This window comes from Acomys russatus, chromosome 5 (genome assembly GCF_903995435.1).
Source record: "Acomys russatus chromosome 5, mAcoRus1.1, whole genome shotgun sequence".
Taxonomy (NCBI): domain Eukaryota; kingdom Metazoa; phylum Chordata; class Mammalia; order Rodentia; family Muridae; genus Acomys; species Acomys russatus.
In genome coordinates this window covers 67,674,688-67,698,592 of record NC_067141.1, presented here as the reverse complement: position 1 = coordinate 67,698,592, position 23,905 = coordinate 67,674,688, and the positions used below count along the sequence as shown (strand labels likewise).

Below are 23,905 nucleotides of genomic sequence, written 5' to 3'. Positions count from 1 at the left end.
AAAATCATAGTTCCTGCAAGTTGTTGCCATTTAAAAAGGACCAAGACATTGAGATATGAATCAACTTCACCTCACATATAGACTGCTGTATTGGTGGATGTTGAATAATCTAAATGTTAAACAAAATCACATATTTATTAGGACATATATACGTGTGTGTGTATAAACGCTGTATTTTATAAGACATTACAAAGATGTGTATAGTTGCCAAAGTTTAAGTACTATTGAAAAAAGAGTGGGAAAGTTTATAGACTGAATTGAATGGTGGTCTTCAATAGAATATAAATATGTCTTCATCGTTGAAGCTGTGATGCAACCTCATTTGGGTGAAGAAGCTTGCAGATTTAAGTACATGATACTGAGAAGAGAGCACCCTGAGTTACTGAGATGGATCCTAAAAGCAACAAGAGGAATTCTGTGACAGATAATGAAGATTGACAGGCAGTGAGAAGGATATATGAAAACCGAAGTATAAATTGGTGGTAGACATCCAAAAACTAATAGATGCCTAAAGCCATCATAAAGGGAAGCTGGGGTGGATACTGTCAAAGCACATAATATATTTCTATGAAAATTTATTTATGAATATTACACTATGTATAAGTATACACCAGTAAGCTCTTAGGTTTTTTTTAAAGAAGACATAGAGTAAGTTCTACTAAAAAAAATCTTTTGATTTTTTAAAAATTGGTTTCTAGAATTGTAAAATAATGGACAGCATCTTAAAAGTCATCTAGTCTATGGTTTGTTGCAGAAGCCATAGGACACTAATGATGATAACAAAAAGATCATCTTTCATCTTTGTGCTGAAAATGGCGCAATCCCAGATATGTCTTTGGAAATGGACCAAAAAAAAAAAAAAAAAAAAAATAGGCTGGGCATTCTAAGAAGCTCACAAGTAGGAAAGCCTGTGAGGTGTAAGATGCCTTTCTAACAAATTGTGATGATCAAGGGCGGCAGGGGCACAAGTTAGTACCATGCAACTGCAAGCCCAGGCTGTTTTATGTCCCAGGGGTGATACTGGGAGTTGAGAGTGATTCAAGTACACCACCTAGGCGAGTCTGAGGCTTGCAGAGCTTATCTCAAGACTGCATCGGGTCGGTCAAATCTTTTAGACCAGCTCGGACAGCTCCCGTGAAATCTCGGCAGGTATTTTCCCATTTCTTTTTTCATTCCTTTCCTCTACATTTGTTCAGCTTCTTGCTTCACACTGTGTTTCCCAGCCCTTTCTCCAAACTTTAATTTAGGGCAAGTTGTATTCTTGAGTGCATGCTAATCTCTATTCCCATGAGATTATAATCCCAAGTGCCCAGTGCAAAAATAAGAATCACTTTACACTATTAGGATGATGAGTTCTGCTCATCTTTTTCAAGGGCCTCAGCTCCGAGTCACATAGAAATATTTGCATGCTGACAAATTCCTTATCCTTCTCTCCTTCTACCCAGAGTCATTGTCTCCCATACCTCTACACCAACTTTGTAAGTGTCTGTTCTCGTTACTTCTCTTTGCTCTGATAAAAACAATGTGACCAAAAATAACGTATAGAGGAACTGGTATATTAGCTTACAAATCCAGGTCACTGTCCATCACTGAATGATGTCAGAACAGGAAAATGAAGCAGGAAGCCAGGAGGACCACTGTGTTCTGATTCTTGCTGGTTCACTCTCTGGCTCACTCACAGGCTCATGGTTAGGTGACCTTCTTGTACATCCTAAGACTATCTGTCTAAGAATGGCACCACCCACAGAGGGATGGGCCCTCCCGCATCTAACAGTACAACAATCCCTCATGTTCATGCCCACAGACTAACTTGATATGGACACTTTGCTGATTAAGACAAATTGTACATGTGATTCTAGGCTGTGCCATTTCAACAGCTGTCATAGTCAGTGACTTGGACACATAGTCTTTTTTCTGCATGGACCTTTATTCTCTGCTTCCGTTCAATATTACATTAGTTATCTGATGATTTGTTATCTGCTAAGGAAGGAAGAGATGGCAAAGATAGCAAACATAAAAATAATCATGATATGAAACACAAATTAATTAATAACCAAATGTTTAATAATCTCTTTTCATAAACATTGTTGAAATAGATGTCACGATAAGATGTTGAACCTAACAAAGAGTGCCGTGACCATTAAAAGAAATCATGCTCATCAATTTTGTATTAACATCACTGAAAAGGTATACTTGGTCATGAACTGAAAATTAAAACTAAATCCCAGACTGCTTCTAATGAATAACAACAAATAATCAGTTCCAGATACGAGTTTGTCCTTACCTGGAATTATTCCTCTAATGTTAAGGAGCCATTGCCCACCCACTAGGGGGCGCTCACTCTTCACACTCATTTTGTTTGGGGAGAACAAAATAGCTCATGTATCAAAGCAAGTGCAAACCAAATCAAGTCAAGCTTCTACAAGAGGAAGCAGGTACATGGAGGGTCTTTCAAAGAGTGATATGGTTTCCAAGCCATGTGTCTGTGTTTTCAGGAGATATGAAAATGTCTGGCAACAATGAGCTTTCTTTCTTCAGGTGTTAAATGTCCTACTACCAAGTACCCCTTCCTGAAGGCCGTTGGCACATGGGTCTCCCCATGTTCTCATCAATACACTCTGGTTCCTAAATATGTGCATTTCGCTGAATTCCCTGATGATGACCCTGTCCTCAACCCACTTTGAACAATAAAGATGACAGCTTCCCAATGAGGCCATGAATGGGAAAGAGGGCAAGGGGATGCATGGAAGAAATTGAAGGCAGATAAGGGAAAGAGGGAAATGATGTGATTGCATTCTAATTTCAAATGAAAAAAAAAACCTTCAAAAGCTGTAGCAATAGACCGAGGGTCACACCTCCACATGTGACCACAGCCCTGGCTCTGATGCTCACAAATGATTTGGCAACAGCAAAAGTCTTCTGTGTAATCACTACAAGCTAACTCAGAATCAAATGCTTAGTGAACCCCAAGTGTTTCTGGAGGCCTTTCCCTTGCATTTTGGGTTTGAACACACAACGTACACTCTGCCTTGAGCATGTCCTCACACTGTATAGCGGCCTGCACTAATGCTGCCCCAGACAGCTCAGGTCAGACTTGAGACTATGATCTGTTGTGAACTGAAGTATTTTCACTGCAGAGTTTTCTGATCTTACAAAAGCAGAATGCGTTAATTAAAAAACAAAGACTTAATATTTTCCCTATAATCATTTCTCAGCATATATCAAGGTAGTTTATCTTTAAATTATATTTTGGGAGACTATTTTCTTTTAGATCTTATCATTTGGTTTAAATTGCTAAAGGGCTTCATAAAAAATTTAAAATGAGTCTTGGCTTAGGTGTGAGACAAAATTTTCAACAATTTCAGAAATAGCCCTAAATGTACTTCTGATATTTTGTACTATGTATTTATGTGAAATAGCATTCTCAGCCTTGAGGATTTTAAAAGTAGAATACTAAACAACTCCAGAAAGTGCTGAAGATGCTTTCTACATCCTGCAGAACCAAATTTTCTGTTAAGATTTAATTCTTCATGTAAAATAAACAGCATATCCATCTTATTAGTATGCAAATTTGTTTTAATCTTTATAAGTGGTAAAATTATATGTGTATCAAAGAATTGTATTAAAATAAATTTCTTCTTGATTTATTATCAGTAAATGCTTAATTTGTATTCCCACTTTGTGTGACTATAAACCAAAATTGCACGACAATTTCTTTGGTGAAAAAGGGCTATCTAGGGTTCTTCATTTTCTGGTAGTTCTTCTAAAGATTTTTTTTTTTAACTAAATAGAAACTATTTTAAGGTTAGGGATGCCTTCTGGAGGTATTTATATCCTACATAAAAGAGCAGTTTCTAGCAATTGTCATGTGGAATAAAGAATGGAAAATGGATTGTGGAGAGCCATTGAAGGAACATGGAGCCCATGCAAAGTGAGCCTAATTTTCAAGACTTTTACAAACAGAGCCAGTTATTGTCATCTTCTTAAGCTCCTCCATTTTGGTTGAATTGTGGTAACTCCCAAAACTGGATTGATTTGGTTTCTAGAATTAAAGTAAATTGTTTATTTAGGTTCTTGCCCTTCTGCTCCTTACAGCTAGTTCAAAAACAGCCTGAGAGTATGTATGATGGCCTACACACCAGTCATGTGGCATGGATGATGGCCTACACACCAGTCATGTAGCATGGATGATGGCCTACACACCAGTCATGTAGCATGGATGATGGCCTACACACCAGTCATGTGGCATTTGACCTGCCATTCCTCTGAAACATATAAGAAGGGATTTACATCCTGCTGTGTGGGCCTGATCTCTCCTCAGAGCCCCATCATACTGCTGTCTGTCTGTCTGTCTTCCTGCCTATGTACTACATGCTTTTTTTAAAAACAAAAGAGAGAGGGAGAAAGCAAAGAGAGAAGAGAGAGAGAGAGAGAGACAACATAAAGCTGAGGTAGAGAAGTGGGAGGAATTAGGGGAAAAAAGAAAAAACAGGATCAAATACAGTGTGTTGAAAGTTGTTTTCAATTTTAAAAGGTTTAAAAAAGCTTTTTGCCCCTAAAAGGTAATCTGCTTCACTGTCTCCCTAGAGCACTAAACCTGAAAAATTTTCAGTTTCCATTTTGTGCAAATTCACTGTAACCAGCATCACTTCTCTTCCCTATAATTGTCACAACAAGTATTTTGACACCTCTTCTTCAAAATTGTATTCTTTGTCCCTTTTTAAAAAATTACCTTATAAGTTATTATTATTATCATCATTACATATTATCATTAATTATTATGTGTGCTTGCACACACATGTGCCTGTGTGTGCGAGAATTGCTTCTCTCCTGCTACCCAGGAATCAACCTCAGTTTGTGGCACGTGGTGGCACATGCCTTGACCTCCTGAGCCATCTCACCTTGGTGTCTTGCTCCTTTTCTGAATTCAAAGAAACTTAGTAACCAATACATTCCCAATTCTCATTAAGTTATTTGAAATCCTGTAGACAACAAAGGTTCATTACCGTAACCATCCTCATTGAGAGAATTTCTATCGATTCAGTCAATGCTTAAATCAAGGTCTTTCAATGGCCTTGACTCACAGTCTGTGTCTCATGGCACACACTATCCCCAAATGTGGGCCATCTGTCTTTTTTTTTTTCATACTGAGCCTTGAAAAAAAACTAGACACCTCATCCATGAATATAGATGACTGCCTGGAAAGAGGTGCCCAGCCCTTTGGTTCCCCGAGGAAGTTCTCCTAACCACAGGAAGAAAATAAATGAATTCTCAGAGCCATTTCTCATTATATAGATTTTCAGGGGTAAAAATCAATTAAAATTTATTACTTCTGTTTTTCTTTTTACCTTGCCACATGCATTTTTTTTCATGTGTTTCTCTCTTTACTTGAGATTCATCTTGGGCTCTGTGAACCTGAGACCATCTCAATCTCTGTTATCAACTTCTGCCACAGCTAATCCTTAGACTGCTGCTCAGACACTGGTGGCAGACAGCTCTGTGTTCTTGCTTTGCTCTTGGCCTTGGAATAGTGGCAAGATAACAAAGCAGAGAAATTAGAAGGCCTGGTTCTTTCCCTAGTTCTCCTCTGCCTTGACATTAACTAGATGAACTTGAGCAAACGCCTTCCTGTAGTCTTCAAACTTCTTTTAAAAAGTGACTCTTGTTCAGTGCAGGGACCTCAGAAAGATGGGATGCAGACTGTGGCCCTTTCAAGAAAACCCTGAGGATGTATTTTCTTCTAGTCTTTGTGTTTACCTCTAGACACACATATCATCCTTTGCCTGGTAAATTTCCAATCAGTGGATTTACCTGCCCATTATAACCATCCATCTTCGCATTCACAAGTACTTCTTTCATATAACAGGTACTAAATTAATATAGTTCTTGGTTGATTAATGAATAGAATTAATCAAACAAAATCAATCATGTTTTTCAACACTGTTACCATAGCTTTATCTTCTTTCATTTACGGGTCAAAGAATATGATTGAGTCCAATGTCCCTTGGGATTTAGAAGAATTAAAGCAATCTTTGGAGTAGCAGGAATAGAAGCTGCCCTGCCTCTGATCATTCTAGACTGTCAGGGTTTCCATAACAAATGTAGTTTCCTGAGACATGAAATAACACACCTTCTTCAATCCACCATCCAGGCAGTGTAAGCCTTTCTGAAGGGAAAGGGCTGATTAATTTGAGGAGGGAGGTGACTCACAAGAAGAAAAGACTTCATTAGAATTCCAAACACACAGAGAGTTAGCTACTCATTAATTAAATGATTTCAAATGGGATCAGGGTATATAATTGCTATAATTTAGATGGAAACAATGCCACAGTAAATGCAGCTAGAGAAGAGTAGGCTCTATAAAGATGTTTACCTCTTTCTAGGAGAAAAGTTCTGGGTCACCTGCCTTTCCCCAGCATAGGTATTTGGTTCATTTGGACCTCTGCTAACAAGGGCTTTTATTCATAGTTACGCAAGTTAAGAGAAGTTTTGTAAGACAGTGGTTGGCCACAAACCTTCATGGGGAGAACAAGGAATTATTACCTAGAATGCCTAGAAATGTTCAAACAAAAGAATTCCCTTTAGGGATTACAGTTGGGAAGTCGACAGGAGTGACTTTTGAGGGAACTCTGGGTTGAACTCAACGGCTTACAACAGTGGCTTCACGTTCGTTATGAGTTCTTCTCCCCACTAAGTCCTACTTTTGTTTTCCTGAGTAATATGATCAGCAAAAGATGAAAGCCCATTCTGACTCTATAATTTACTTCTAGACTTTCTCTGTTATTCCCTCAACTGAGTTTTCTGTGAGGCTAGAAACCTCTGAATTAGCAGAGACCCCGTTCTGAGCTCAGTCTTCTCTGCTGCCACCAGATAAATGCCCAGTCCTTTGGTGGAACGTGTACAAATCTCTTATTCACCAGCTACATGTAAAGTCCCGTTGATTTCCTGAAAATAACAATGGTCACCATTCACATTTCTGTCTACAGATCCTCCCTCTGTGTAGGAGACTCTCAAAGTATGGCCTGAAGACCTAGTCAAACCTCATGCAAAGAGTTAACTAGAGCCTCTGAACATTAGCGCCCTTCTACCTGTGTGTGCTATAGCACCTTTCACTACTTTGTACCTATCAGAATTCTATTTCCTAAGGGAAGTACAACTTCTCAAACTCATTTTTTTTCCTCTCTCCAGGATGCCTTATCAAATTCCTATAGGGATTTATCTGCGTCTCTACAAAGGTGGAAGAACCGGCCTCATTGCTTGCCATGCAAGTATGAAGACCTGCTTTAGATTCCCCAGCACTTATAAAAACAACTGGGTATGGTAGGTACACTTATAATCCCGTAACTGCAGAGGCAGAGTATCTCTGGGCTTGCTGATAACCCAGCAGAGCCTACTTGTCAGGTTTTTGCCAAGAGATCTTATTCCAAAAGAAGTATGTGGAGAGTATCGGAGGAATTGACAGCTGAGGTGGTCTTCTGGCCGCTACATGTATTCCTATACATGTGAACTTGCACACAAAGACATGCCCAGATGTATAAAAATACACAGCAATTATAGTATGATAATTATGATTACTTATATTATCTATTGGTTGGATTTCTAAGAATTTGGGGACATAGAATATATATATATATATATATATAATGAGAGTTTGCAACAGTGAATAAATAGCAAATTTCAATCAAATAATAATAATAATAACTATAAAAGGGAAGAGGCATCAAACTTTTGGAATATACCTCATTTACTCTAATTTAGCAGAAGAGGAAACTGACATCCAAAAAACCTAAGGAGTGATCCCAGAATGCACCACAGTAAGAATTGGTAGTCAGGAATGAAGTGCACTCACTGGCTGCCACTTTTCACACACAGTTCCCCCAGAACTGTGTTTGAAGTGCTTTGTAACTCATTAGCAGCCATTTGACTGCACAGTTTGGCATCCAGGCTTGGGCATGGGTGGGGGGCTCTTAGCTCCACCTCTGAATAGTCTGTTGGCACAAAAGGCAGGAACACCATGAAATGTTTAAATTTGAAAGCACAGTTGGAGGAAGGAAGGAAGGAAGGAAGGAAGGAAGGAAGGAAGGAAGGAAGGAAGGAAGAAAAATCTGTAGGATGTTTATAACTAGAAAGTCCCAATTATGATCCTATTTGTCTCAAGGTCTAAAAGCTGTAGTGAGTGGAGAATTACACACTTGACCCTGAATGATGGCAGTCATTATTGGCCTGGTGTCCACTTGGGAATCCTTGAGCCATGAAAGTGAACCAATAGGATTATAAAGTGTTAGGACCAGAACAGTCTTAAAGGATGAAGCTTTGGCCTAATTCCTTTGTATTCTAGCAAGAAACTAAGGCCTGAACAAAACATTGGACTGCTTAAGAAAAGAACAAGCTAGAAACCACATCTCCTGACCGCTAACTCTACCCATGCTAAAGGCTCTTCTTGGGAAACATTTCCATCTTTAGGCTGAGCCACAGATACACAGGAAGGTAGCACTGTGGATGTCTGCTTCCAGAGAGGTGCAGTGAGGATGTGTGACTGTGTCCAGGCCTCCTATTAATCCCAGAGGGCTTCAGTTAAGAAATGCTTTTTCTCCCAGGCTCTGCTGCTTCAAGAGTGCCCCCCAGAGTCTAAACCCTAGCCTGGCAGCTACAGCTGTAAAATACAGTCTCTTCTAAGATGGGATCGTGGATGTGCCCAGATGTGGCATTCTCTTGACTCTTGTTAGATCGGGCAAATAGACATAGGCTCAAACAAGAATGTGGTCTGGTCTTAGGGGAAATGAGACTCTTCCCTTGAGACAGCTTAGTTGTTCTCACTATGCCATTGCATAGGGTGAAGGTCACAGATTGGTGAAGCATACTTTGGGCTTCACAGGCATAACAGCAAGCTGAAGGATAAGTGCAGACCCCTTGTTTATAAGTTAAAAGAACCCCTGTGCATATCAGGACGAACAGGAGGTATCCAATTGGTCTAGCCATTCCTTGCCACTCACATATAGATAAGTGTGAGCCAAATCTGCAGTGACACAGTCTACATATATTCAATTTCTCCTTTATTGACACACTGGATTTATTTCTCATTCTTCTAGGTAAATCATTAAATCTGCTGTGGAGTCTGGTGAGTCACACACCATCTTCTCCACCACCTCTGTCCAGGATTCAGAATTAGCCATAGCTAGGAAACCACAAATCCCAACTCAATCTTGTTACCCAGCCTCGACTTCTCCCTCTGCCTGCATGTCATTAATTTGAGAGCAAATTATTAGAAACTCAGAAAACAGTTCCGAAATGCCTGCAAATTTATGAAGAAGTCATTGCACAAAAGGTCACCGGCAACCCTGCCATAATTAAATCTTTCATTAATTTTTAAAATATACAATAACTTTCAAATGCAGCATAAATTAACCAGATGACCTTGAAGAAATTATTTAGAGCACTGCTTCATCAGAAGGTGCTATCTAGTGCTTTCCTGAATTTGTATTTTATGAGTAGGATTGGTCCATTTTCCATTCTTATCTTTTATTGGCTGCCAGCAGAATGTTTATCTGAAATTACGCAGTGCTAAGTGACTCCAGGCAATGCTTAGCACAGGCTGGTGATGGTGGATAGGTGAGATAGTCCCTTCCTTTGAGTCACATGATCAAGTGTAAGCATAAACTACAAGATCCCTAGCACTGATGAAAAAGTAGCTCTTCCCTATTACTATCTAGATGATACAACATGCACAGCTTGATAAATGACTTTCCTTTTGTTCATTATGAAGAACATGTTCTCATTATATAAGCACTTGAAAAATATAAAAATCTATAGATGAGAATATAAATCCCCACTGAAAGCACTGTTTTCAATAGCATGTGATATTTTTTTTTCCATTAATTTACAGTATTGTCCTTTCACATTCCAAGACATAAGTGATTACCAGAAACCACAGCCAGGGCTGGAATCTTGAGAGGGCAGAAGTGTTCTGAGGCCCATGGCATTGACTAAACACCCTTCTATCTAACTTTCTGTCTGCTTGTCTCATTCTTTTTCTGTCTCTCTCTACGCCTTCTCTGCCCCCCTCCCCCGACACACTCAGGGATCCACACTACCCCCACCATGGCCACTGCCATCATAAAAACTCAGAAAACAGACACAATGTATGCTGCAAATGTTGATCTTTCTTCACCTGGGATAAAAGAGCTGTGAGAATATAAGGTTCCACTCAATAGAGGATTGACTACTTACGTCCTAACTTGCCTCTAGAACTAACTCTTAAACCATTGATTTACTAATAGTTGGCTATCAATGGACCTAGTCAAATAAAGCAGTAACAAGTGTTCTTGCAATAACAGCAATGTGTGTCTCCTGTTAAACGTCCTCTAAACGTTCAGTTCTCTCAGGAAGGCCTGGATCCCCATGTGTCTTCTTGCCTCCTTCCTGGATAATGCTGCCTCCCTTGTCTCTGTGAGGGAAACAGATAAGAACGGACTTTCAAATCCAAGATGAATGGTGTTCTGGGAAGGCTCGCCATCAGTGGGCACCAGCTGCTGGCTTCTGAATCTTCAGGCAGCAGCTTGGCTGTTGGTGTACATATAGGCCACCTGACTGTTTTCTCATTAGGGTGTAGATGGGATTAGTGGTAGCGGAGGTCAGCAGCTACAAGGGAAACTGTATTGAGCCAAAGTGAGACAGGAACTAGATCTTAATAGAAACAGGCAGGGGATCAACAGTAAAAGCCCTGCAAGCCGAGTCTGTGCTGGTTTCTGATACAGTATCGGTGAGATGGTGGAAAGAGGGGGATTAAAAGCCTTGAAAATAGAAATGGAGAGAAGATAGAGGGAAAGACAAATTGAGAAAGGAAGATAAAATGTTGACCTGACACAGCAAAGTAATAAAGCACAAGAAAATTTCATGAATTTGAGGGGAGTGAGGGGCACTTGGGGAGACAGAGGGTGGAAATGATGTAAATACGGCACTCAAAAATTTAAATTATAAAGCAAGATTTCAAAAAAAAAAATGACTTAAAGGAAACAACTGAGCAGACACCTTTTATTCTTTTCTCACAAATAACTCTTTATGTAAATTTGAATGAGTAAAGTCCATAATAGTGACTGAGAAAATGTAGTCTACGAACGTTTTATAAAAGCTAAGTCAGGAGCCAAGGGAGACACTGTAAGGAAGGACAGAGGTAGACGACCAAGGAAGGATTTTAACAAGAGGAGAAAAGACACAGAGTTAAGAAAAGCCCTGAGAGAGAAATGCAGAAAGAGCAGCTGTTATTCTCTGTGTCATTATGTTCATTTCTTGTGTCCAACCCTGAACCAAATCAAACAGCAGTAGAATCAAAACTGTGTGGAAACCCAACCCCTGCTTGTACACAGTCTCCAGGGAAGCCTCAGGCCGCTACTCACTGTGCACTGTGCATTTGCAGAGCACCAGTTGTGCATATGCACAATCCTGCTCAGGGCTATAGGGGAGGGTGTTAAGATTATTGCAAACCTGCATCTCTCAGGCTGAAAAAGCCTCTCACAAGAAATATGAAAAAACGATTCGAATGCTCCACAAAAATCATTGTTGCATTCTTAGTATACATTAACAGTGCATTACTGGTAACTGTGACTCAGCAATTTCACCTTTTAATTTGTGTGTGGATCAGAAAATGTCTTCCGTTAATTTACCTGAAGGCATATGCAAAGGTTAGGTACTGTTTGCAAAAGGACAATACCAGAAGCAACGTAAATGTCTATTGATAGCAGAATGGATACACCATGCATATTCATTTGATGGCAAAATGTCATTTAGCATGAAAAATGCCTGGACCATATGGACAGGTCCTAAGTTAGGCAATAGTAACTGAAATAAGCATAGAAGTCACTGTTATTACCTATTTGATTTATACCCCTTAATATAAAAAACAGTCTTGGGTCACATTCCCCAAAATTGCCAAAAAGTATAAAAAATAAGTCGATATCATGTATATAGTTAAGTATAAAAAGTTTCAACCCTTGCTCTAGAAGCATCAATGGAAGAAGGAAGTAGAATGGGTCCGAATGGGCAATAATAAGGTCAGCTGTACTCCCAGGTGACAACAGAATAATTTGCATCACTTTCAAGTGACACACGAAGACATCCTTAGGCTCTAATCTCTATGCTTTTCTGTATTCGTAAAACAAAGTTGAAAAAATATAAATTAGTTAGGAATTATAGATATGGAATCCAAATTCCAAACCTTACCCCAGGCAGGAGAGCAACTTCAGAGGACCGTGTTGGTGAAATGAGTCTTCTGGAGTAAGAGGCAAAATAAGCAATAGCAGGTTCCAGTTGAGGTGTTTGCCATGTGATCCTAGCATGCATTTAGACTCTCCTTATGTGGGCTCAATGCTTTGAAGTCTTAGGTGTAAGGTGTTTGAATAAGTGTGGTGGCCTCTGCTTGTAATCCCAGAATTTGAGATCCTAAAACTGAAGTAGTCCCATGAGTTCAAGACAACTTTGGCTCCGTAGTAACTCCTAGGTCAAGACAGTCTGGTCCAAAGAGAAAAATGTCTCAAAAAAAAAATCAGGTAAAACCAAAGGAAGAAAAGACAAAACCTCTATATTAAGGTCAAAAATGCTTTTTATGACAATACTCTAAGAACCTGGATGGCATTGTGTTAAGTGAAAAGGTCCATCACTGAGAACTGGTTCCTCGCAATGCCATTCACAACAGGTATGGTCCATAAGACAGAGAGCGGACGGGTGGGTGCCAGGGATTGGGTGGAAGGGAATGGAGTTGTTCAATGTGCACAAATATCAAGTTTCAGTTATGCAGGATGACTGAGTTCTAGAAGCCCATGTAATACAACACGCACACAGAGTGCTTAGGGTTAGCAAATGGTCTTTTTTGTACTTTACATTATGTCAAGAGGGTAGATCTCGCCTTAAATATTCTTCCCTGAAAACCCATAGAGCACGTTTTTTTGTAGGTTATGGATATGCTATAGCCATCATAATGCATATATGAAATGTGTGCAAATCTCAGTATATAATGTATACTTCAGTAAGATTTTCAGAAAGAAATGAGGCACATTCTCAGTCATCTTAGGAAAACATGTTTTCAATATGGTGTAAGGAAACACATTTCAAGAAATGATTTAGAGGCAGAGAAGGTGTTTGATTAATTACACTTTTTGGCACTAAGTCAACTGAGTGAAATGGTGTTAGGGAGGAGAGAGTTGTTTTGGCTCATGGTTGCAGAGCCTCCAGTCTACAGCTGGCTCAATTATTTTGAGGCAAAGAGTGAAGCATGGAAGAAGGGTGTGGTGGATGAGTAAAGTCATTCATTTCCTAAAGGACCACAGTGGAACAAGCAAGGGCCAGGGGCAGGGTGTCTTCTATGTTATGACATGCACTTGGGTCCTGTTGCATCCAATGAGGCGCCTCTTCTTATATTCCCTCACCTTCTAATGAACCATTGAATTACAAATCTATGAATACGTTAGTGCATTGATGAAGAACAAATCCAGTTACTTCTCAAACACACCACAAGGTAGAGTACATGTACAGTTCATGTGCCTCTCAGGGAGAAGTCTCATACGACCAGAACATTGTCAAAAGCCGAGATGCTGTTTTTAGGGGAATCGACCTGGGTGAAGGTCCCAGTACATACTTGTTCAAGGTCAAATCACGCCCTATTTTAATTAGCCTACAACATTTTAAATGCTAAAAAGAGTAAAAACAAGCCAGGCTCAGTGGAGCAGGCTTGTAATCTCAGCACTCTGGGAGGCACAGGCAGGCGAACTCATTGTGAGTTCGAGGCCAGCCTGGTCTACAAAGCGAGTCCAGTACAGCCAAGGCTACACAGAGAAGCCCTGTCTCAGAAAAACAGAAAGAAAGAAAGAAAGAAAGAAGAAAGGAGAAAAAAGTAAAAACAAATGTATTTTATGGCCCATGAAAACAGTTTGGAAGTAGATTTGTTTCCACAGTGGGTTTTGATTGGCACCCACGGAGTCTCATTGTACTCTGTTTTCTGTGGCTGTCTTCATAAAGTGAACAGGACAAGCAAAATAGTTGCTGTAGAAACACCAGAGCCAGCAAAGCCTGAATTCTTCACTGGCTGAAGAAAAGTTTTTGACTTAGTTGGCCAAAGTTTTCCCTGCAGGTGACCATTATTGGACTACTAGACCTTGGAGGTTAAAACCGTGTGTGTGTGTGTGTGTGTGTGTGTGTGTGCATACATGGAGAAAAAACTCAGGTGTCATTCCTCAGGTCCAACAACCTTTTAGGTTTTTGTACTTTAATACAGGGTCTCCTGTTTAGTTTTAAATACCCAAATAGACTAGGCTGGCTAGCCAGTGACCCCAAGGAGTCTCTTTTATCAGCATCTCTTACATGTATGCACATTCTGTGATTACATGTGCATACTCCCCTGCCTGGCTATTTATGTGGGTTCTAAAAATCAAACCCAGGTCTTTGTTCTTGCAATGTGAGTACTTTGGCAACTGAGCCACCTCTGAGGCCTGCGAATCTCGCTAATGCCCTTTGCTGGGGTTGTTTCTTTTCATCCTCACATCCAGGTGAGGAAACTGGACCTCAAAGAGACCTTGTGTGAGTGGTAAGTGCTTAAGGGCTATCCTTCAAGATGGACTTTTAATATCCAGGATCAACTTCTTCCTTGAACCCTTTGAAGCCCACAAGGAAATCTGTTGGCTAGAATAACCGTGTTCTTTTCAGCTTGTTGCCAAGGCCCAGCACAAGCCCTGCACCCTAGCATTCAGGTCCTGAGTCCCTCACCCCAAACAAAAGTTAGGTCCTTTAGTAGAAAGAAGTTTGATGATAAACTGAAGCCTGGGACTCAAGCCACACGTTGTAAAAAGCTATGACTGAGGGCTTTCGCTGGATTTGCCGATGACTCCAATGAATTACTTTGGGTAAAGTAAAATCAGGCACTTCCAGCAAACAGAAAATTGAAAAACAGATCAATGGGAAAAGCTCTGGTTCATTTCCAGAGACTTTATCGGATGCAGTTACTAGATGCTAACAATGCATGGACAGCTGAGAGCTGGGCCTCTACACCTACTCAGGCTGTACATACTTAAGAGCGGGTTTCCCGCTGAGCATGTGGCTGCAGGCTCCGAAGTGGTAAGGAGGCCTCTGCTTCTATTCAAACCTCTGCAGCTTTGGGGTTTGCATAATTTTCTAGGCAAAATGTTATCTCTCCCCTTCACTTCGGCTATTAGTTCTGCTAGTAGAACAATGGATCCGAGATTTGTGCCAATTAGAGTGGGATTTACAAAGGGAGTCAGCATGACAGTGGAGTCTAGCCAATTTGCAGATGCATTTGTAGCCTTCCCTACTTCCCAGCTTCTTTTTGACAGGCCAAGCACATTCTTACCTTTCCCTGTTTGCCCAGAGCCTGCAACCCACCTGTAATGACTTCTCTGTATGGCCATGAAGCCCTTTGTAACTATTCTGCCTTTCATCTCTTGTTTGATGATAACCAATTGCAAGTACAATTTGCCTCACATCTTGCCTTTTAATTAGTCCTTCATTCTTTCATGTTTTCATCATATTCGTTTTTACACATACTGTGGATTAAAATTCTGGGACCAGTCTTCTTCGGCTTAGAAAGGGGAGAGCACAAAGGGGCCCTCATCTATTCTTACTAAGCCATTAGAACCCTGACACTTTCTTACAAACCCCAGTGGTTCATTATTGGACACACCTTTGAAGTTTCTAGTACCTTCCTCAGTTTGAGGTTACGGTCTTTGCTCTTATGTTTTCAGTATTGCATGTTGCTCTGAGCTTTGGCCTCCTCATCTGGTGAGATATGATCACCCTGTCTACACTGCAGGGATGCTGGGAGAGTCCAGCAGAATTACCTGTGAGGAAGTACCTCACGGCAACACCTGACCCAGAGAAGATGAGGGTTGCAAGAAAACTGGCTGCAAATCTTTGCTGGATTCTTGAGGGTTGGGCTAGAATCTCCTCAGGTACTTTTTCTGCCTGGTCCTAGAAATAGCTGCATTTTTCAAGTGATATTCTACTACTGCTTTGCCTTAGATGTCTTTTTTTCCCCTGAGATGCAGCCTAGTCCTCTGCAGTCCCTGTAAAAGATCAGCTAAATCACAGCCAATCAGTTCCAAATTTTCATATTAGTAAAGAAAATCAAATACTGCATTGAAGGTGTCGGGGAAGAAGCTTTTCCATGTGATTCTTCATCTGAGCAAAAAGAAAAAGAGTTCCCCTTGAAGTGTTATTTTGGAGGACAAACAACCTTTCATAAAAGTAGTGGACCATAAGAAGCCAAGTGCTCTAACATCCACAGGCACCTTATCACCTTAAGAGCCTCTGTTGGGAGACCACAATAGGCACTCTGGCACGCCAATCATGCAGTGTGTTCTCAGCCTTAAGTAATGAGAATGGTCACATTTCATTGTGAATTAGGCTAGACTAGATGGCTGCTGTCAAGGTTACCAGGGAGACACTGAAATAATAACATTTGAAATGGCAATAGAAAAAAAGAACAATCAAGGCAGGCCAATCACAACCTTCCAAGCTGAGGGCTTTCCTGTCCCTCCTATGCAGACTTCCCAGCAGATGTACAGTGTGGAACTGGGCAGATTCTCACAGGAGAGAATCAGGAGCCATTCTCCAGAGTGCTCTTCTTCACTGGCTGCCCTGATGACACCTCATGCCACTCTGCTGGTGTTTTATTGTTTTCATGCACACAACCGTCCTCACAGAGAAGACAGACCTAGTTCGATTCCAATCCAATTGCCAAGCACATAACTATCAATAGCTAGACTCTAATCTTTGAATGACAGAATTCCCCGGGATATACAATTGATTTAATAATTCTAAAAAAAAAAAAAAAAAAAAATCCCAGGGCTATGGGTGAGACTCATAGGATTATTCTGATTCTTGTGACTCAGATTATTTGCTCACTCATACATTAAATAACTCATTCACCCATATAAGTACACATGGCTGAAGAGTGTGTTTGTACTAAACTGATGGATAGAATTAATACTCAAGAGATAGAAAATAGAATGTATTCCTTCTTAGGAACATTATGCCCCCCCCTCTCTCTCTGTGTGTGTGTGTGTTTGTTTGTGTGTGTGTGTGTGTGTGTGTGTGTGTGTGTGTGTGTGTGTGTGTTGAAGTCTCCATGTCCTTATGCTCATTTCCTGGCTTAGAATCCAGTGCCCTCTGATGACTAGTGTGTCTACACTTACTCTCAGAACTTTGCCCTGAGATCTTAAAGGGAAAATATTGCATCCATCTTTTTATCTTCTAAGATCCAAAAGGATCTGACATATATTAGACCCCTGAAGTGTTTTTAAATGACTGAATTATTAAACATATAAACTCTCCATATCAAGAAGAAAAGTCAGCAGCGCACTGTAGTCCTTTTCTCAGTGGCCGTCATTAAGCTACACTGAGCTAACAGTGAGTGAGCTCACAGAATTCAAATGCCCTTTTTCGTTATAAGGTTCAATGGCAACGGGTAGAACCCTTATCCTCAAACATACTCTTTATTTTCAGAATTCCAAGGAAGATAAAACTTTTGAATTATGTTTCAGTCTGTGAAATTAAAATACTAGTTAGCTTCACTAAACCAATTAGGTATAAAGTCTTTCCAAATCTGAGGTGGAGAGAGATAGAGCCTCGTGGTACGCCCTCCAGGCCTCCTCTCCTGCTATAAACTTCCCAGAATTCTGCGTTATTCCCACACAGGAGAAATTCTTATTTAATAAAAATGAAAAACAGCAGTAGGTTCTTTTCCTCAAGTTCTGGTGGGAAACCTCAAGTAATAGACTGTATTGCTTTTGGAGTCTCTGGCGCTCTTCTCCTCCCCCCACCACCAACTCACAGAGTTAGCCCATGTCTGGCACTATGCCTTTGTTTGGTCAACTATGGCTTCTGAGAGGAGCATCATCGCTATCTAAAACTAGGATTTAAATATATAATTTGTTTTTAGATAGCGTAGAAAATAGCAGGATTTCATATGGCCTTTTCAAGTAAACTTAGTGTTGCTCATCTTACACCATCCCTCTGGCTTACCCTCCCATCTCTCTTCAACTTAAATCTTACCCCTTAAATTATCCCTTTCCTTTCCTCATCCTAGTGTTCTACTATCTCCATCCTCCTTCAGCTCTTCCTCTTCCTCCCCTCCTTTAATGACCTCTTTCTGGTTTTCTAACATCTATGGGTACTCCAAGTATACACTGGAGTACCACTGAAAACTTCAAAGCTAAACCCACATGTAATAGAGAACACATGTTGTTTGCTTTCTGAGTATATGTTCCCTTGCTCAGCATATTTTTCTACTTCTGCACATTTAAATGCTTCCTTTCAGTCACAGGTCTTGGAGAAATCAAGCCAGTAATGATACAGGATCCTCTTTCTTGATGATAAGAACTCAAAGTTCCAGACTTCCAAAATAGAAAATTCCTACCCAGATATGAGCCCTGCACACTAAAATAATGAATGGCCTGTCAAGATATGGTCATCTGTTCAATAGTGGCACAAATGTCCTAGCTGCTGTCAACAGCTCTCTGATTAGACTTAAGGACTACAAAATAGAAGGGAACTCATGCCTAGTTTTTTAAACCTAGCCAAGAACTCTTGAAAGGACAGATCACAGGAAAACCTCACAGGAAAACTACTATGAGTTTCCTAAGTTGATATAGTATCCAAATTCCTTCAAATACTTTTTTTATACCCAGAGATTACCTTTCTTTTTTTGAAGGGAAAAGGCTAATACAGTGAATATAACAGGTCAAAGTGAATAAAATAAGATACTATGGAATGCTCATCCCCAATAAGATATCTACACCATCCCTTCACCGCTTCACCCCCTGCCGCCGCCACATATGCAGACCCAATTCTCAGGTTACATCATTGAAGAGGAGAGTAGGAATACACTAGAAATATTGTAAGATCCAGAAGACTGGAAAGACTATTAGAATTTGTGTCATCTAAACATGACAGGACTACTGGACTCATGGATTCTAAAGAGCTGTGGCAGCCTACACAACACTACCACAAGATCAACCCAGTTGACATTCCAGAATAAATGGAGGAGGAACTCACAGCCTGTGGTGGTTTGAATAAGAATGGCTGCCATAGATTCATGTGTTTAGATGCTTGGTCCATGGGGAGCGGCCTTGTTGGAGTTGGTGTGACCTTATTGGAGAAAGCATATCACTGTGTTCTCCTATGGCCAAGCTATACCCAGTATGATATCCAGTCTCCTTTTGCTATGGAACTCTCAGCTACCTCTCCAGTACCATGTGTGCCCCCATGCTTCCCACCATGAAGATAATATAGTAAGCCTCTAAACTGTAAGCCAGCTCCAATGAAATGTTTTCCTTTATAAGAGTTGCTATGGCCATGGTGTCTCTCCACAACAACAAAACCCAAACTAAGACACAGCGCCACTGCAACTACAAGGCAGTAGACAAGCTGCTAGTGGGGGGAGGTTCAGTTTTCTTCAGTGATGTGGCTCCTGGTAGCTTGCCTGTTCACCAGTAGGCAGCTTTATACCCACAGACATAGAAACTGTACCAATTAGACTCAGTGAACTATGTTTAAAAAAAAACAAGAGAAAAAGTATAAGACATGAAGTTGGGAAAGATGTATATAGAGGGATTTTGTAAGACTTAGAGAAGAGGAGCAAGAAATGGCTATGATTAAAACACATGTACAAGTATAAAGTTCTCAAATAATAAAATTTAAAGTTTTTAAAGCAAGAACCCAAAATTGCTTAAATTTGTTTTGATGAATGCTTCTAAAACCCATCTTAATTTCATGAGACAAGTATGTTTTTCAATCCCCATCTCTTATATAAAATACCCAAGCTGCATATTTGAAGTATCTTTTTATGCAAGAAAGCAGAGATACAGAAGCTCTACTGAGCTCCTGTGCATCCTTTTGGAAAGAAGGATGACAGAATACTATCTAGTCCCTTGTAAGTGGTTTGGCCCTGAGCTCAATCTCCCATCATATCTATGTAACAAGCTCAACTCCACAGGAAGGGGACACTTATTAACATATAAACAGTCAAGAGAATATCAGGCCAAGGAGAGATTACTGTGCTGGTGGTATTTCTCAAAGCCATGGCCAATAGAAGAACACACGAAGGTCAAATAGATCTCACAAAATATCATGCAGAATACATCAGGATATGAGATAAAGAGAAGTAGAACAAGGCAAATGTCTTGACAAAGAATAAAAATGAAAATACAGAATGGTTGAACTTGGAACCATTGGCCAAGGTCCTAGGCCAAAGCGGACTTGATCTGGAAAAACAATGAAACCTGGCTTAAACACAATCAGGGCTTAGCTCATACAGCTTCTTAAATGCAAGTGCTCATGCCGGTAGAACTTACAACCAGAGCCTTTGTACTGCGTCACAGAGGGAAACTACTACAAAGACAGAAACGTTCTGTTTTATGCCTAAAGTGAAGGATGGAGAATAATTTGGGAAAGTCATCCATATCCTAAAATGTTTGTTTTGTTTTGTTTTGTTTCTTTTTTCCCTGAGCAACAAGCTCTGGAGGAAACCTTTATTTATACTGTACAACAAATGTTCCCAGAAAAGTTTTACAGGAATACAAGTCCAGCTTAAAGATATTAGTTGTGGGATGTGTTCTGCCTCCTGTCTGGGTTGACCTGTAGCAGTTCTCTATGGGGTTGGCATCTGGTCTTTCACTGACTGGAGTGTCAGGCTAGGAGGTCCCAGTTGGACCCTGAGCAGATGCACATGTATGTATGCCAAATCTCTCAAACACTTCACATACTTAATTTTCTATGTTGTTGAGTTTGAGGTAAGGAGGATGTGTCCCTGTGTTTAAATTCCGTTAGAAATTTCACTGGCCAATTAGGACACTGGCCTCTGATTCTGTCAGTGACTATGTGGGTTGGTGGGTGCAAATATAAATATTTCCATTTTAGATGAGAAGACTCTGGCCCTAAGAAGAAATTATTTCTTGTTCGATTCCCCAGGGAAGTACAGAGTCCATAAGTGAAGGAGAACTAAGGTCTTCAGCCTCTTCTCTGTAACAGTAAGGAAGTACTCACGTCATGATGTGGGTCTCTACTCCTGCCTCCACCAATGCCCCATCCACGAAAAGAGGCAGCAATGTGAAACCATACTTGTCCCAGGAGTGGCCCTCATCAAAACTCACCCTGAGGTGGAAACAAATACATGGAAGACACAGCTGAAAATCAAGTCACAATCTTTGACAACCATATGTTAGTTATTAGAGTTTCCTCCATATTTCACTATCTGGAAATTTGTATTATCAGTACTTAGTTATCAATATCTCCCTATATTATAAGATTTGATCAAGCTTTCTTTTCCTAGAACAGCCAGAAATGGCATCAAACCTTCAGAAATAGTTTAGCATGTTAGAATAGAGGAAATACATACATACATACATACACACACACACACACACACACACACACACACACACACACACAATGGCTCAGTGGATGGAGTGTCACATTTCAAATACTAAGAGTAAAACCAAAGGTTCAATTTATAGCGCAATCAACTCATCCCTTGGAGTTCCTGACAGATAAACTGAGTAGTGTGGTGTACCCCATAAAAAGGGTATGCAGGTGTCTTTCAGATCAAACTTAAAAAAAAAGAAAAAAAGGATGTTTGGATTATTCCACCTTTTCAATGTCTTTTAAAGGGCTTGTAGGCATGGCTAGTGAGCGTCCGAACTGCTCTGAGATGTTCTGTTCCATCTTTTGTCCAAAACTAACAGAAGGGCCTGGTCTTTGTGGCTGCAGCACATGCTTTTCTTTAAAGGGTGAGTCTAGTGAGGGACTGCAGCGATTCCGTGTACTTGCTTGCTTCTCTTTCTTGATGCTATGGAGTACCTGCCTACATCTTGATTTAAGCAGAGTACACAGCCCAAAGGAATGTGCTTGGCTTCTTAATCCTCCAGGATCCTTCTTGCCCTGTCATGGTCCTAAGTCTTCTTTATGTACAAAATTTAAGATCTGAACCCATTCCATATCCGGGCCTTCTCCTATATTCAGGATGTTAAGCTCTCAGAGGTTAGAGAATATGCTCAATTTATTCTTCAATTGACCCTTGACACCTTGCATATGTATCTTTGCTACATCCTTCTTCCTTTATATTATATATCATTTCAGAAAATGTGTCAGACTCTTACTTAACTGTGAGCTTTTTGAGGTCAAGGACTGTTCCATTCATCTTCATAGCCCGAATACTTACCAAGGCTATGGAAATGTTAATGGATAATGCATGAAAAAGGAAAGAGTGGAAAAGCCCCCCTTTTAGTTCATCCACTGAAATTTCCAGGATGATTTTTATTGACTTCTGTATACTGGTTTTAGGAATCATCTCTTCCATTGACAGTAAGCCATTCCATCCACTCTCTGGTCATTTTTTCATACCTTCATTGTGCTGTTACTCCCTTCAGTGTTCCTATCTTATTATTCTTTCCTAATATACAGATTAAAAATAGTACTGAGGACAATCTTTTAAGTCATCTAGGGTAGACATTCTGACAACAATGCTTGGGTTTATGGTACATCTTAATCCACAGCCATAAAAGAAAAGTGATCAGACTGTCGTGACAAGTGTAAGCATCCAACACCTTGGATTTTAAGGGCTCAGTTAATTTAGATATTTTTAAATTATGTTGAAAATTAAGCTAATGTGCAGGAAGATGGAAAGACCTGAACTTCTGTGAAAAAAGCTTGATTCTAACTTCCTTGCTTTTGTGTTTTGAATTCCCTACAATAATAAAGTAGTTTTAGAGGTTCACTTGCCACTAACTAGTTGTCTGGTAGTTCCAGGAGTTAGGGAAAAGTACCTTAGGTTTTATAGCTTCTATTTTTCAAGCGTACTTATTGATTTGACTCTAAACAGTTTGTTACTGTCTCCATATAATAATGCCAACATGAGTTCAAGGCCTCTTCCCTTGCTTCTACGAGAATTTCCTCTCTGATGGAGATGAGTTAGCAATACATGCAGAGCCAACCTCAGTGAATGCCATATATTTCTCCAGATGAGTGGTGCCCTCTTCTTAGATGTTCACCAGCTAGGTGTAGGGCAGCTATTTTTACTTTATACAAAGAGGAGATGCCACAAATCACATGATGAGGTCACATCATGCTTCCCAGCATCAAGACAGAAGCTTTGGGACAAGGCTAAGTGTAAATGGAGAGAGGAACTGCAGAAGACTGAAGCCCTGCAGTATGAATAATTTCCACTCAGGGATCTGATTCACAGACCAGAGGGAGGAAGGGAGTCATGAGATACCTAAAGACTATCCAGGAAGGACAGTTAGCCTAAGCAAGAGGAGGTCAATGATGGCATAGACTAATGGGAGCAAGGGCATGGACATCTCCAGAGGCCAAGTGAGCATGGGCTCCAAGGACCTTCAGTTCTGACTGAGAGGACACTTGGAAGCCCATACATGACCAGCCATGTGGGTCCATCCTGAGAAGAGTGATTTCTAACACTTGTCTATTTCAGGCTTAGACAGTTAAAAAAAATCTCCTGAGAGAAACACAAGGAGACACAGTACAATCTTAACATCCTTTCTATAAGAACTTTGGCTGTGGACTGCCTACCATTGATCCATTGAGGTGTATCACAGAGGAAAACCTAGCATAACGTGGGCCTGTTCTCTGGGCAGAAAGATGCTCAGTGGTGATATCAGAGTGGAAAGTAGGAGCAGAATCTATAACTAAGGCAGAAGGCAGCCACAGAGGTCTTTGTCTCCAAGAGAAATAAGAGATAGATGATGCAATCCAAACTTTAATGAATCTGGTACTTTGTAAATTCTCCTCAGAGATAACTGCTGAATGTCATCTCAACAGGATTCTCCTCACATCAATAGCTCATTAATGTCCATGACAACAAAATTGGGAATGCCATATTAGGTCCATA

The 23,905-nt window shown here is 40.3% G+C and overlaps 1 protein-coding gene across 1 annotated transcript in view; it reads right to left on the bottom strand.

Annotated features, from left to right (window-relative positions):
* Sorcs3 (sortilin related VPS10 domain containing receptor 3) overlaps window positions 1-23,905 on the bottom strand; it is a 623,313-nt gene that overhangs the window by 55,643 nt on the left and 543,765 nt on the right. The window contains exon 14 of the mRNA XM_051146759.1: window positions 21,046-21,153. Within this exon, the coding sequence (XP_051002716.1) occupies window positions 21,046-21,153 (108 nt within the window). The remainder of the gene's footprint in view (window positions 1-21,045; window positions 21,154-23,905) is intronic.